The sequence below is a fragment of the Uranotaenia lowii genome, chromosome 3 (genome assembly GCF_029784155.1).
Source record: "Uranotaenia lowii strain MFRU-FL chromosome 3, ASM2978415v1, whole genome shotgun sequence".
Classification (NCBI taxonomy): domain Eukaryota; kingdom Metazoa; phylum Arthropoda; class Insecta; order Diptera; family Culicidae; genus Uranotaenia; species Uranotaenia lowii.
Window position 1 is genome coordinate 337,087,925 of NC_073693.1, and position 15,545 is coordinate 337,103,469.

A 15,545-nucleotide genomic window follows, 5' to 3' on the forward strand; every position below is an offset into this window, starting at 1 on the left:
TAAACAGATTCTAAATAGTCAAGAGTAAAAAAAAAGAAAATGATTCGAATAGTGAAGTTTTCAAAATCAGTAATTCAAAATTAGAGTTAACATTTATAGCAATTTAAATTCAAGAATATAGAATTTAAAAAAAAAAAAGGAAACAAAAAAAAATCATGATTCAAGAGTTTAAAAAGAAAATAATCAATGTCACAAGAGACAATATTTTAAGTTTAAAGAATAATGTGTCAAGAGTCGAGAATGAAGGGTTAAGTGTCAAGAAGGGATAATCTAAGATCATGGTCACGAATCAGAAGATGTAATTCTGAACCTGGGCTTCAGATGCCAAAATCAAAAGAATATAGTGTCATGGGTCGAAAATTGGAAATCAAGAACGAAGAATCAAAGTCAAGTAAAATGAAAGAAGACACGATCAGAAAATTGAAAAGTACGGCTAAAGTAAGACCGGAATTTTTTGTTAATGCGTGCTCGTATGTTGATGTTTAAAGAAAAATGAATACATATTCGAATATTGTCAAACAAAAAAATGGCCTAACTTTGATATTTATCATAAGCTCTCCCCAACATGTATTCGGATCGGGATATTCGATGTAAAAAAAATTGGCAATAAGCGCGCATTTTAATTTAGATTTTTTTTTTAATCTTAGGATTATAATAAATTATATAAAAATGAGAGATCTGTATAATGTTTTAAAATTGTTACAATTTATTTCTTACTTTGAGCCAATTGGGACTTCTTCCACTATAGCCGGACTTTTTTTAATTTGAAATATTTACTAATTGATTTGTTTATTGTCATCTTAGACGAATGATTTTATACAACGACAGGAATATGAAAAAGTTGGGTTATCATTTCGACATTTCTTTATCCATGTTGAAAATACTTTTTTGAATTGTTTTGAAGTGAAATATTGCTAATTTGATATGTTCATGACGTTATTAACGAATTTTTTATTAGAAAAGTCTGCTACCGAGCATGCTTAGAAAATAAAGCAATTGCTATGAGATTTGTCGAGCAATTGCTTCAGATTTGAGCTTCATTCATACCAAACTAGCTTGTTCTAAAAGTAAAAGCTCCTGACTGAGAAAACAGCTGCCAAGAAAAACTTTATTCATAACAACCGAAGCAATTGCTTTAAGCGACTGTTCGACTGCTCGATTCAGTTTAGCAAAAGCAATTACTAAGTTTTTTTCATACCACCCATTGATTCGTAAAAATTTAGTACAAAAACAATGATCGAATATGACAATTTAATGTTGAAAAAAAAAAAATTTCAAAGACCGAATTAAAAAATACATTTTTTGTTAATACAGATGTTTTTCCATAGTAAAGCAAACTTTTAGAGTAGAGGAGAAGGAGATTGTAGGATACAGATGTAAAGTACGATACAGCGTCTCAAAATAAAAATACGTAATTCGTTTTGATTAACCTATTCTTGAAAACGAGTATTCTTAGAGTAGTGTGTAAATATCGTTTTTTGGAGGGAGAAACAAAAAACAATATGATTCCAAAGAGTCAGTCGATTAACGAATTTTGGCGTGAACGGACGCGAGTGCTTCAAACCAATTTGTGTTGTTCGGAAGATGCTATCGAAGAATCCGACACAGATGTTACCCGTTGGGTCAAAAAGACTCTAAGAGAGTGCTGAAACGAAGAATGGCGAAGAAATTGTCATTTCAGGTTGAGAAGAATCAAACCTATCACAACTCGTTGGCCGGATAACCCCAATCCCCTGTATCGAAGAGTCCTCAACCCGCCTATGTATAGGCCACACTAACTTAACCCATAAATACCTACTTGAAAAAACAGACCCCCCTATCTGCTCTACTTGTGGTGTTGCCCTTTCAGATCTCCACTTATTATCAGAATGCCTTGCCTATAGCACGGAACGTTCGGTAAACGTTTTGGATACCGCCCTAGCTATCACCACACTATGAGAAAAAAACTTATACGATTTCTAGAAGACACACAATTACTATCCAAAATATGATCCATTAGGGCAGAGACAAATAACCTTAAGGTTGAAGTCTTCTAACAAACAAGCAACAACGACAACAAAATCACTTGATCCCTAACGTCAGATTTTAAATGGATCTTAGAAAAGGAGAAGTGTATTTTTTTAAAGACTCGTTTTTTACTGGTCACGGATGCCTCATGTACTACCACCATCGGTTTGTACATTGACACACCAGAGAACGTAGTGTTCAACCTGTGGTTCAACTGTCCGAGGCTCGAAGGGGTACGATGCTTGCCGCCTGTGGGTCCGACACGAAAGCCGAAAACATCGTGCAGACCTGGCGCGTGGTCAGCGATGGATTCACCCGGATCATGACTGCCCTACAGAGGAGTTTGAACCAACACCAGTCGGTGACTAGAGTAGGGCGCATCTGAGTAGAGTGCAGCCGAACCTAGCAGTAAAGCATACAAAGATAAGAATTCACCTTCTGCTGCTTGGTAAGTCGCGCGTGTGTGTGTGTGTGTGTGTTTGCCACGGAGTATCCGAGTAAACACGACCTTCGCGGCGAAGGCTGCGGCTATAAGACATGACCCTCTTGCAGTCGAACTCGTAGGAGGAAGAGTATTCACGCCGCGGAATACTCTTGGGTAGAGTGAAAAGAAGGAGAAAGACCGGACCACGGTCAGAGGAGAATGCTCTTTCGACGGGGGGCTTTCGATTTGAGTGCGTCAGAAACCTAGCAGTAAAGCACGTAAAGATAAGACTATACCTTCTGCGTATGTCGAGATTCTAGGTACGTCGCCAACGCTTTGTAGGATAGCTTCATTACCGCGGAGTATCCGAGTAGAACGCGCTCCCTAAGACGGAAGCTGAGGGGATCGGCAGGGACGGGCGAAGAGGGGAGGGCCTCGAGCCAAACCGAGCGGAAGAGGCGGAGCGCATGATAGGCGTGGTAACCAAGTAAGCATCGCGTTACGAGTAAAGGCCTTACCTTAAGTCACCAAAAGCCCTTAGTCTTAGATTATAATGAAAGTTAGGGTATATATGCAGGAGTTCTGACTTGAAACCGAGTAAGCCGACAGGCCTAGAAGCACGGACTTGGTATCCCATCACGGGTAAAGGGTAAACACGAAATTATTGCGACACCGAAAATGTCATGCCAATTTTCTTATAATGTTTAGAATCAAACCAAAATTTAAGGGTAGTTTTATACATATACTAGCTGATCCCATACGAACTCCGTTTCGCATTCAACTTGGAATATGTCATGAGCAGTTTGTATGAAAGTCAATTACCAAGCATTGTCCAGAAGCATTTCCAAATTCATTGTTAAGCAATAGTTGCAAAAATGTTGGACGATACCTTTTTTATGTCGTTTGCAACTAAATTTGAAAACACGTGCCGAAAGTCCCCGTGTATGAATTTTCATCTAGTCGTGATACAAACTCACTTAATTATTGCAAAAACAAATTTATCAGTTATTGCAAAAAAAAATTATCAGTTATTGCAAAAACAAATTTAACAGTTAATATTGATAAACCCCTTTTTTTACGTTCGATGATCTCTTTCGTTGACCCCTGGCAAAAAAATTTGATAACTTGAAATCGATTGCCCGTCCCTCAATACTCTCGTGTATAAATTTTCATCTGAATCTGATGTATAATACCTAGCAAACATAAAATCGCATTAAAATGATGACTCAAGTCATTAAAAACGTTACTTGCGAATCGTAATTCCAACTGAAGCCAGTAAAAGGTCGTAACAATCGTTACTTGAAGTTGGATTAAACGGTTTTAATCGGATATGATAAAAAGTTCGCCATGTTTGTAGATTTTGAAGACGATTTCGTTCCTTCGCTTTCTCCCGCGTGGGTCAAATGAGAGAACAGCTTTGTTTTACTCTCTGCGACCATCAGTGCACCCAGATTGCTAAAAATCAGACGGTGTATTTGCAAGAATTGCCCAATGACTGAGGCAGCAAATATTGTCGCTGGCAATGGTTCGCATACGTTGAGAGGAAAAACTTGTGCTCTCTTGCATTCTTTCAGTATGTATGTATATTGGTGTCGAATATCATCCAAATTGTATACTCTTATCGCTTAAGCCAGAAGTTGAAAATATGTATGTATATTGCCTCCACTTTTGGTAGTAAATGCTGTTTTTCGAGTTTCATACGATCATTCAATAATGTATATGAGACGTATGACAAAGTTGTTGAGAAATATATAAGTGGAATCCATTTTTCGTGTCTAATAACTCCCTATGTACAAATTTTCATACCAATCCGATGTATATTAACATTAATATTACTAAAAATTTTAAAATTTATATGGACGACCCCTTTTTGCCGGCCCCTTACACTGCATTTGATACCTGAAATTGAAAGCCTGTCTCTCAAAACTATCGTGAACCAAGTTTCAATCTCAGTTCAATGTATAATAACGTCAATATCGCAAAAAAAATCATTTAACAGTTGATATGGACGACTCCTTTGGCCGCAATCCCTGTTCCTAAATTTGATACCTGGGATCGATTGCTCGTCCTTGAAAACATTCATGTTCAAAATTTCATCAAAATTTGATTAATAATAACACAAACACCGCAAAAATAATCAATTGTTGATATGGACGACCCCTTTTTGCCGGCCCCTTACACTGAACTAGATACCTCAAATTGATTGTACGTCACTCGAAACTATCGTGTACCAATTTTCATCTGAATACGATGTATAATAACGGTCTTTAACTGTCTTCTTGCTCTTCCTAAGTTATCGCTTCATTATTGCCCAGTATTGCTCCACCGGGCTCACCTTCGGACAGTTTGGCGGATTCATGTCCTTTGGAACAGAATGGACAGAATTGGACTCATACCACTCAAAGACAATTTTAGAAAATTGGCATGATGCTAAATCTAGCCAAAATAGTGGAGCTACGTCGTGCTGCTGCAAGAACAGCAAAAGACGCTTCTCGAGGCACTCAGAGGCACAAGAGCAGATGGCCTGCCAAAAGAGTTTTTCTGAGGTGAACTTCGAAATTTTCTTCTTCTCAAAGATGTCGTCCACATCGAACTTGCTCTTGACGGTGAAAAGCTCCAAACCCGGAATTTGCTTAAAACCGACTTTTATATAAGTTTCGTTGTCCATCACACAGCAGTCATATTTTGTCAGCATCTTCTTGTAGAGCTTCCGTGTCAGAGTGTTAGCCTTCGATTGCTGCCACTCAGTGCGGTTTAGAAAGTTCTGTACCTAGTATGTATGTAGTCCAGCTCTCTTCTTTGCATTCTGGACGTAACTGTACGACATGCCGATCTTTTTAGCCAAATCACGGCTTGACACGTTGGAATTTGCTTTAATCATCCGCTTCACATTTTCCTCCATATTCTTGTTCTCCTGTCCCGGTTTTCTTCCAGCGCCTTTGCAGTGGTCCAACGTCAACCGCTTCAACACTCTGGAGGCGGTTGAATGGTGGATGTTCAACTTTTTCTCAACTGCCGGTGCGATAGGTCAGGAAATTCCAGGTGTTTGAAAGGAATTTGTTCTCTCGACTTGCGTTGGTTCACCTCCATTTTCTTTTAATCGACTTCGAGTTTGACAGCATGAAAACAATTTTTACCCAATGGTAAAAAAGTTATGCCCTGTTGTTCGTGTTCGCCCTTTATGGACAGATCCGGATGGGAATTATGGCCAGAGACCCCAGATGAACTTTATCGTAGGTGTATAGATATAATATCTAGAGTCGATCAATTGCACCCATGAACCCGGAGTAGCATACTGGGAAGATGCGGTTGCTCGCTGTGCCTTGGAATGCAATCCGTTAAAAAGATTTACCACCTAGGTTAAAAACAAGACTACGCCGCCACGAGCTTCTGGGCCTGTTTCTTCTTCGATGCCCATCTGGATTCCAGTCAAGCGCCTCTCTACAAATTTCGTTCTCATCTCTTCGCGGCGTGTGCCCAATCTATCTCTACTTTCGTTCCCGAATCTCGATTTCTAGCGCCATTTGATAACATTGGCGATGAAGTTCTTCGTTTGAGATCTAGTTGAAAGAATTAAAACTCTCCCTTAACTAGTAGGTACTCGTATGGTTTGATTTGTGAATAAGTTTTTTTTTCATACTTTTAGGTGAAACTAAGTACCTAAGATTTAAAATTTTAAGCTTAAATTTTCCTCTCGTTTTTGCTCTCATTCCAGTCGGCAGCGGCCAAAGCGCGCCATTCAAGCTACATCCTGCAGAAGGGCATCTCCATGGGCCTGGGCCTGTACGAGCACCAGGTGCACGTGGTCAAAACGGCCGCCGAGCTCCTCTTCGACGGTTACGAAGACGACATGGTCCTGATGGCGAAGCAGTTCTACAACGCAGACGAGGTTCCCTTCGATCGAGTTGGTTGGTTCTATACGGTTGGTATTTGGAACCACTTTTTCCTATGGAAAATAGACGAATTTATTTGTTTTTTTTTTTTTTACAGAGAAACAACTCAGCCGATCTGATTGGACACTATAACGTTCACACCGGGGTAGATGACATCTTCAAGATAGGTTCTATGGCAGAATGGAATTACAAACCTCGTACGGATTTCTTTGCCAACGAGTGTGGTATGCTGAATGGATCAGCTGGGGAGTTTTATCCGCCAAATCTAAGCAAAGATGTGCCCATTCAACTGTTCACGCCGGACATGTGCCGCAGTTTGCCACTGGACTTTGAATCGGAGGAAGAAGTTCATGGAATCAAGGCCTTCAAGTATGCCGGGGGCCCACGAACGGTTGACAATGGAACCCAGTTTCCGGAAACGATTTGCTTCAGTGAGGGTGAAATCGTTCCATCTGGGGTGCTGAATATATCTTCCTGTCGGTTCGGTTCTCCTGTTTTCATGTCGTTCCCGCATTTCTACGGAGCGGATGAGTTCTATCTCAATCAGGTCGAGGGACTGAATCCCGATAAAAGCAAACATCAGTTCTACATGACTATGGAACCGGTGAGTGTTTTTTTATGTTCTCTCGTGTTGTATTTTTTAGAACAAAAATCCACTTTGCATCTCTGAAAATTTGGCACATTGTTAAAGAGACTCTCGAATATTCATGAAAAAAAATCCATCAACAAACTTTTTTTAAATTGCGATTTTTTTTAATTGTGCGGACTCCTTTTATTTGTGATGGTCCCTTTGTCTCATTTGGGTCCTTCCTCCACCCCATACGCTTCTTTACAAGTGGGAGGGACATTTTATCCTTTGGATATTTAAATTTAACATTTATTTTCTTATTCTGTACGACTTTTCCGTCCTACTCCCGCGTATGTCCATCACCGTACAATTTCATATCTGTTTTTTTTTTCAGATCTACATCACTTTCGTATGATCCTTTCTAGGATTGGCCTTTCATCAAATAGTCTGTTTTATGTGTTGTATTGTTAGTTTCTTAAAGGTGCTTATATTCACACTGTTTTTGTGTTGACTCCTTCTCTTATACAATTCAGTTTTCCGCTAATAATACAGTAGTTTTTTGTCTCATATGAGTGGCATCTTGAAATATGCACTCTTTGCGCTCCCACCATACAGATAATGTATGAGAGCCAAACTCAACCAAAGATGTTGAGCAATCGCTTGCAAAACTGACCCTCCCACAGTCTAGCCAGCTATCAGGTCAAACAAAAAGGTTAAATACCGGGACTCCACAATATGTAAGCATCTCAGCTTAACAGCTGCTCTGTGATATCGTTGATGTTTCTGGATGAATAAGCCATAAAGATGCTTAAAATCCCTCGAGAAAAAAAAACAAATAAAAACATATCGTTGATGTTCGTTATTTGTGCTTGATTTTTCTGAAGAATATTAAAAATGTTGTATTCTTCGATTAAGTGAAACAAGAGAATAACTGTCTAAAGGTATTTATTAGGACTTGTTTCTTTCGTGGTCAGAATACGACTAGTGAAAATTTTCTAGTTTGTTACTGCATAGCCATGACAGCAAGTCATGGCTATCTCGACTATTCCTTGATATCTCCCCCTTTAAGAAAGATCGTAGTGCATCAGTCAACTGGGAAGCCTACGATTTTGGACTAAACGGTCAGGAGATTGGGAATGGATAGTGACAGGAGGCTGGATGAAACTATCATCATGGCGTTGCTTTGTGCTCACTTCAGTTGGTCTCAGACTCTGCGGCTTGGCAGGATTCAGAGTTGTTCGAATCGGTCTTTTCAGGAAAAGTTCAGCAGGTGTCTTTCCTTCGGGGGCGTTTTGATTCGGTGTTGAACGGTATGTATACAACAGAATTTGAAGATGCTGGAAAGTTGCCCTGCTTTTCCCCTTGACGAGCTTCTTAAGATCCCTTTTTAGTGCGTCTACGAACCTATCGGCTTGTCCGTTTGACTGCGAGTGATGCGGAGCCGTGATCATGTGGCTGACTCCGTTTGATTCGCAGAACTGCTTGAACGTTGAGCTCACAAACTGGGAACTGTTGCCTGTTACCAGGGTACGTGGATATCCATACCTTGCGAAGGTTTCTTGAAGGATATCCAGTGTTGCGGTGGTTGTCATACTGCGGGTACGGAAAACTTCGGGCCACTCGGAATAGGCGTCAACGATAGCTAAGTAGTAGTAGCCATCCACAGGACCAGAGTAGTTGACATGGATGCGCTCCCATGGCTTCGTTGGAATCGACCATGACTCCAGATTGGTTTTCCTCGGAGATTTTGCGGCGCAGAAACTACAACGTCGAATATTGGATTTCTGCTGCACGGACTGGATGAGTGTGTTGAATGGGACCGACCAGAGATTGAACTGATCAATCGTCTCGATGCCGAAGACGTTGAGATCCGGGTTCGTTGAAATGAAAACTCGGCCTTGCTTGGTGGTACCATGGACGGTGATATTTGCAAGAAATTGACCGATGATACCAATCTCGTCTCCTGATGCGCTGACAGCTATAACTTCCGGCTCTTGAATTACTGGTTGACCAATTGTTTCCCAGACCTGTTCGGAGATGATTGTAATGTCCGACGCACAGTCTAGTTGTAACTGGACTGGGAAGTTGTTGAGATCCACTTTGATGTATTTCCGTTTAGTGGAGTGGTCCAATCGATTAACCAAAGTGCCATTGGATTTGACGGTGTCCTTGGGCTTTGGTTGGTCGACTGGTTTGAAAGGTTTCTGCTCAGCAGAGGAACAATAACCATCTTTGTGACCCTTCTTCTTGCACTTGCTGCAATAACGATGTTGATAAGAGCAATCCTTGACGTAGTGTTGGTCTCCACACAGCCAACAGGGTGTTTTCGGGACCTTTTTGCTAGCAGGCTTCGAATGATGGGTGATGCTGTTGACGTACTTGTCGTTTCCTCCCTTCTCGATCATTTTTGTGTCTTGTTTGACGTTGATGATCCGATTGCACTCCTCCACTAAGTTTTCCAGCGTCAAAGTGGTTCCATCACCAGCGAGTGCGGACTCTTCTGCTTCAAGCTTGCCAATCAATCGTGTCCGGATGTCTGCATCGCGTGGTGACTGGAGACCACAGACGAACCGGAGCGCCTTAAATTGATCGTTGGAGAGCTTCGTCAACTGGAACGCTTCACAGTGTTTGTTGATGGAGGCGGCGTAGGTGGAAAAATCATCAGCATCGTTCTTCCCGTACTGAAGACACTGATAGCGAGCGTTGAAGAGCGATGTTTGCCTTCCAAAAAGTTTCTTCAATTTCGTGACGGTTTCTTCGAAACGGAATTCTCGGGGGTGTTTTGGCAGAATGCTGTTCACGTAACGTTCGTGGAACTGCGTGCCAATCTTACGGAGAAGCAACCTCACCTTTGCGTTGTCGTCCAACTGCTTGCCGTCTTCCTTGAAAACGTCTTCGAAGCGCGCGTACCAGGATTCAAAAAATATTCCGCCGTCAGGATCGTACCGGAACTCGTCGATACCAGTTGCGAGGGACTCGATGATTCGCTCACTGCCAGCCGGATTTGCATTCGTCCGTTGGAGATCTGCAATCTGCCGCTGCTGGTTTGAGATCAGTTCAGTGAGCTGGATAATCGCGTCTCGAAAAGCCTTGTCGGTCATTATGAATCGGTTGTTGCTTGAAGGTTTTAGAAATTGGAATTGGGTTGCTTTCGGAGGTTCTTGAAATTCCTCGTCGCCAAAAGAATGTTGTATTCTTCGATTAAGTGAAACAAGAGAATAACTGTCTAAAGGTATTTATTAGGACTTGTTTCTTTCGTGGTCAGAATACGACTAGTGAAAATTTTCTAGTTTGTTACTGCATAGCCATGACAGCAAGTCATGGCTATCTCGACTATTCCTTGTCCTTGATAAAAAAACTCAAATTATCCACACAAATAATATGAAGGTCTTTTGTGCCAAAGAGGTATAGTTGTTTGAGAGCCAAATTCGTGAAAATACGCTGTCATGAGTGAATGACGAATGAAGTTAATAAGAAAGCCATTCGCCAGCTGAATAGCAACATGTCGAGTGGGAAGGATGGCATAGCAGCCTACACCGGTTGATGGTCCGGATCTGGGACACAGTACAGCTACCGGAGTAGTGGAAGGAGGGGGTAATATGCTCCATTTACAAGAAGGGCGACAAATAAGAGCGATCACAGACCTCAAAGCCACAAGCAAACAGATTCGTAGGAAGACATCAGCTTCATGGAGGGACGATCTACGACGGATAAGATCTTCACACTACGGTGAATCCTCCAGAAATGCCGTGAACACCAAGTCCCTATGCTCCATCCATTCATCGACTTCAAAGCCGCATACAACACGATCGACCGTGATGAGCTATGGAATTTCATGGCAGGACTTGGTCGTGATTTTACGAATCTCAATTCAGATATTTACTTATACACGTCTGTCGCTCACAAGAATAGATTGTAAGCGTCAGATATCACTTCCATCGAGGTGGTAGAGATTGATCGCGGTTTAACGTAGTTTTTTGCAAAAAATCAGTAGAATATCGCAGTGAGTGACTAGTGTGTGTGAAGTTTTTCCCCAAAAATCCGCCTTCGAAGCAACGAACGACTGCGCAACAACGTCAACAGCATGCAGCCAGATTGGTTTGTCATCTCACAACCAGAGGGCCAACTTGGATAGTCGATGCTTCCGGGTATTCACACGATCTGCAGCGACGCCCCGAAGATACGACTAACGAAGAGCGATCGCGAAGCGAGAGCAACGACCGAAACTCGCGGTTCAAGGCCGGTCAAATGCGGCTTCCTGGTGCTGGCTCACTTCGCTAAAAACCACCGCAGTGTACACACAAGCAACTACAAAATTTATAAGTGCAAATAACAGCCAGACACCAGGTAAGCCAACCGACGCTCATCCGCCATTTTGCTCTTGCCAAAAAGGACGCGCGCTAATGTCAGGGTTTCCTTAAAACAGGACCCCTTTGTTTGGGACAAAAGACCGTGGTTGGAATTACCTTTTTCCTCCAACTACAACGGGAATAACCACCACCGAGTTTCGGTTAACCTTCGATCAAGGGCCTCGGTCGATCGTCCATCCTTAACGCTACGAATCGACCGGCACAGTGAACCAGAAACCAGTTGAAGGCCTCTGCCAAAACGAAGCGTGATCTAACACATATCGCAGGTGCCGCCATCAACCGTCATACACGGGAGCTGATTCCGTTAAAACGTCAGCCTTACCGTCTAGGAGGTGGCAGCATCCACAAGGGCTTGGCCCTCCAGGTATCGTGCCCTTTTTGTAAATCGATCTGTGCAGTGCATACGGTAAATAAAACATTCTTGTCGAGAAGTGCAATTTTGGGGTTTTTTCTGAGTGCATACTGGAAGCTCCCTGCGATTTTGATTGTAAGCGTGCCGCCCTCAGGCCTAGAAAGGGAATCTCTTACACGCCGCGCCGGTGGGAGTGGTAGGTTTAAAACTTACAAGATCAATGACTGACTTTGTTTTGTTTGTTTGCCTAGTGTTGCCAAAATAGCAAACGTTGCAATGAAATTCCTTTTATTTTATTTATCTTCAGTGTTGCCAAATACAACTATTATTTTAATTTATTTTTAATTAAATTTTATTTCTTTTCTTCATATCCTTCATCTCATCCCTACATTCCTTCTCACCTCTATTCTCAATTAAAACTTTTTTACGCGTCGACTTTTGTTTTTTTTTTCCTGTAGAACTATTTTTTTTTTCCAAATATCCTTTATTTTTATTCCGTATTCCACATCTTTATTCTCAATCCTACAAAATTTATTTAATTTCTGCTTATCCTTCATCTCATCTCTACATTCCTTCTCAACTCTATTCTCAATAGAATCTTTGAATTAGAGACTTTTGTTTTTCTAAAATACAAAATTTTATATCCCAAATATCTCTCATTTTAATTCTACATTCCATTCTCTGCCAGAGCTTTTCAAATCTTAATTGCTGCTTTTCCTGTCGCTCTGCTTTAGTTTACCAGAGCCGGAAAAATCCGCATAAGAAACATTCTTAGCAACAGCTTTCTCAAACTGTGCTTGTCTTGCCACTCTGTCTCTGTTGATCAGAGTCGGAATAATTCGATAGTATTCTTAGAAACAGCCTACCCAGCCAGAAGGCTTATTTAAAACATACAATCAGCAGCAGTAGCCTTAAAAATCCAAATCTAAATAAAAAAAATCAGAAGCAGCAGCCTTAAATATCTGCGCTTCTATAGGCAGTTCCGTCTTATTCCACCGGAAGGCCAAATCAAAACAAACACCAGCAGCAGCCTTAAATATCTGCGCTTCTATAGGCAGTTCCGTCTTATTCCACCGGAAGGCCAACCACGCCATTGTCGTGATTTTACGAATCTCAATTCAGAGATTCACTTATACACGTCTGTCGCTCACAAGAATAGATCAATGACTGACTTTGTTTTGTTTGTTTGCCTAGTGTTGCCAAAATAGCAAACGTTGCCAATGAAATTTATTTTATTTTATTTATCTTCAGTGTTGCCGAATACAACTATTATTTTCATTTATTTTCAATTAAATTTTATTTCTTTTCTTCATATCCTTCATCTCATCCCTACAGACTTGAGTCCGCAATTTCCGCTTCAGTACAACGGCGCGTCAGCCAATTACATCACGGTGAACGTGACGAAATAGTATGCGTATCCACGTTCACCGTGATGTAATTGGCTGACGCGCCGTTGTACTAAAGCGGAAATTACGAGTTCAAGGCCTGCCGGTGAGCCGTTGTATTCTTTCGAGAAATTTATGATATTTAAGGCTAATGTTCTTTACTCTTTTATATCTCATGTTTCTATTATAATTACTTCCCTTCACCTTTGAAAATGTGATCATTTTCAGGTACGAAGATGTATCAAGACGAATTCAAAATATTAGATTTGATTTTGAAGTTCTTATTTTTGTTTTACAATTTTTTTAGAAGGAATTTGTATATTAAAGCAAGTACTTTGTCTGAACAACTTAAAAAAAAATTCTAGACCTCCCCGATGGATTTTTCTCATGAATAGTAAGAATAGTAAAAAAAAAAGAGTCTCTTCTATAAAGTCCCAAATTTCAGAGATACATTTTTTTGCTTTTTTGAAGTTAAAATCCGACATCATGCACTAAAAGTTAAGTTTACAATAATTTTTTCGTATTTTCTTATTCTAGACTACAGGAATTCCGTTGGATGTAGCAGCCAGATTTCAGCTCAATTTACTTATTGAGCCGCAACCTAATGTGGCGTAAGTTCTATAAAACTTATCTCTGGGAATTATACTAAACTGAAATTCTACTTTTTCAGTTTGTTTTCAAATGTGAAAAAAGTATTCTTGCCGGTGTTGTGGTTCGAGCAGCATGTGGTCATGCAGCCTGAATTCGCGGGCGAAATCGGCCAGGCCCTAAGCATACCGGCCACGGCTCGGGTCATCGGAATAGTGCTGCTGGTGATCGGTACCCTGCTCCTATCTTGGCTTCCCCTGGAAAGCTACATTTGGCGACGGCGGCGAGACATCGTCAACGATATCAACGCCGACAAAACGCTGCTGAAGCAAAACCTTGCCAAAACGGCAATCCTCATACCGGAAAAGGAGATGAAAGAAATTCATCATCATAATCATCAGAGTGACAAAGGGAAGATCGTCGAGGCGCATCCGCTGATCGAAAGCAAATCGGTCCGGCTAGTGGAGGAAAATGGAACCACCAAGACGTGAGAGTCCTTCGGCATGGAGGACAGAGCCGAGCAATTTCCGACAGGTCGATGGGCTAGAACCACTTCCATCCTATATGTATGTGTGCTGAAAACCAAAAAAGACTTCCTCTTACGATTTTAAGAGCAACTTTCGTGTCCAGAGCTTTAAATCGTGAAGGACAAATCAGTTCTCTGAATTTAGTTACTAGAACTTTAGTGCGTTAAGTCTTTGTCCAGAAAATTGGCGTCCCATTGCAGCGTTCAAACGACTTAAAGTTGATCGCAATTCAGGTTAGCTAGAGTATTCTGGTATGGGAAATCGTTAACAGATTGTTGACGAAAAAGTTCCACAAGAAATATTTTGTTAAAAAATATATCCAACTACGTACATTGTTAAGTTGAAAGTAAATTTAAAAAAAATCTATTTCGTTCGCCTTTTTTTATCGTGATAGTCGATTCAAACTGGCAGCTTAGAAACGATATACTTTTGTGAAATAAAAACTTACTTATTCGTTGAAAAATACTTCCAAGGACCAAACACAAACGATAGATTTCATACTAACTCTCTCAGATGCTGACAATACCTAAATATAATAAGAGTTCCACTTTCAAGGAACGATCAATGCGAATCGTTCTTGTAACAAACTTTTTTTATAAATAAATTTTGTGTCATATCACCAGCGTACGTAATAAAGTTGTAAAACAGAAGAGCAAAACAATTCTAAAATAAAACATTCAAGTGAGAGATCAGTGCCAGTTAAAGCGAAGAAAGACATTCTTCAGAATATTAAAAAAGTTAAAAAAGAAATATCTTTGATTCCAAAGACAAGATAAAAATGTAAAGCAATACTGTGGTATCTACAAACTTACTAAGAAGAAAAACGTTTATCACATACACTACACATGCCTTTATACATTTGTAAATCACATCGAGAAGATATTGCGGTTGCGATATAAAAAAAAAAAAACTTAGTCCTAAAGAAGATTTCCATTAGCGTATTAGTCAGTCTTACTACATTATAAACACACGGTGAACAAATCAACATTACATTAGCATAGCAGTTTGGGTTTAAGAATAGATAATGTGTGAGGACTTGTTGACTTGTGTTGTGACGATGGATGTGACACGGAAGCATTGTTGAATTTATCCAATTTATCTGAATAAAAATCGATTCGAACGTATTATTTTAAAATAAACAGTCAAGTTTTGTTTCTTTTTATCTCAAATCTGCCAAAATTTTATTATTGTCTTCGAATATCCCCGGTTATAAAGTCGTTCATACATAAAGATAACAGAAGTGGACCAAGATGACCTCCTTGGGGAACTCCAAAAACAACAGTCAAGTTAGAAGATTCGTTATGAACCTGTCTATGTCGCTCCATTGAACCAGCCAAGTTGGAAATCATTCTGTCCAGTTTGTCGATCATGAGCTTTTGAAGAAGTCGAATCATAAGCTTTTAACTTGAAAAAATCCACGAGGATTTCTTT

At 40.4% G+C, this 15,545-nt stretch overlaps 1 protein-coding gene across 1 annotated transcript; it reads left to right on the forward strand.

Annotated features, from left to right (window-relative positions):
- Positions 1 to 2,245: 2,245 nt before the first annotated feature.
- Positions 2,246 to 15,283, forward strand: LOC129753862 (protein peste-like). Its single transcript, XM_055749711.1, has 5 exons — positions 2,246 to 2,377; positions 6,147 to 6,353; positions 6,422 to 6,928; positions 13,537 to 13,610; positions 13,670 to 15,283. The coding sequence occupies exons 1-5, from the start codon at positions 2,246 to 2,248 to the stop codon at positions 14,076 to 14,078; spliced, it is 1,329 nt and encodes a 442-aa protein (XP_055605686.1). The 3' UTR covers positions 14,079 to 15,283.
- Positions 15,284 to 15,545: the final 262 nt, after the last annotated feature.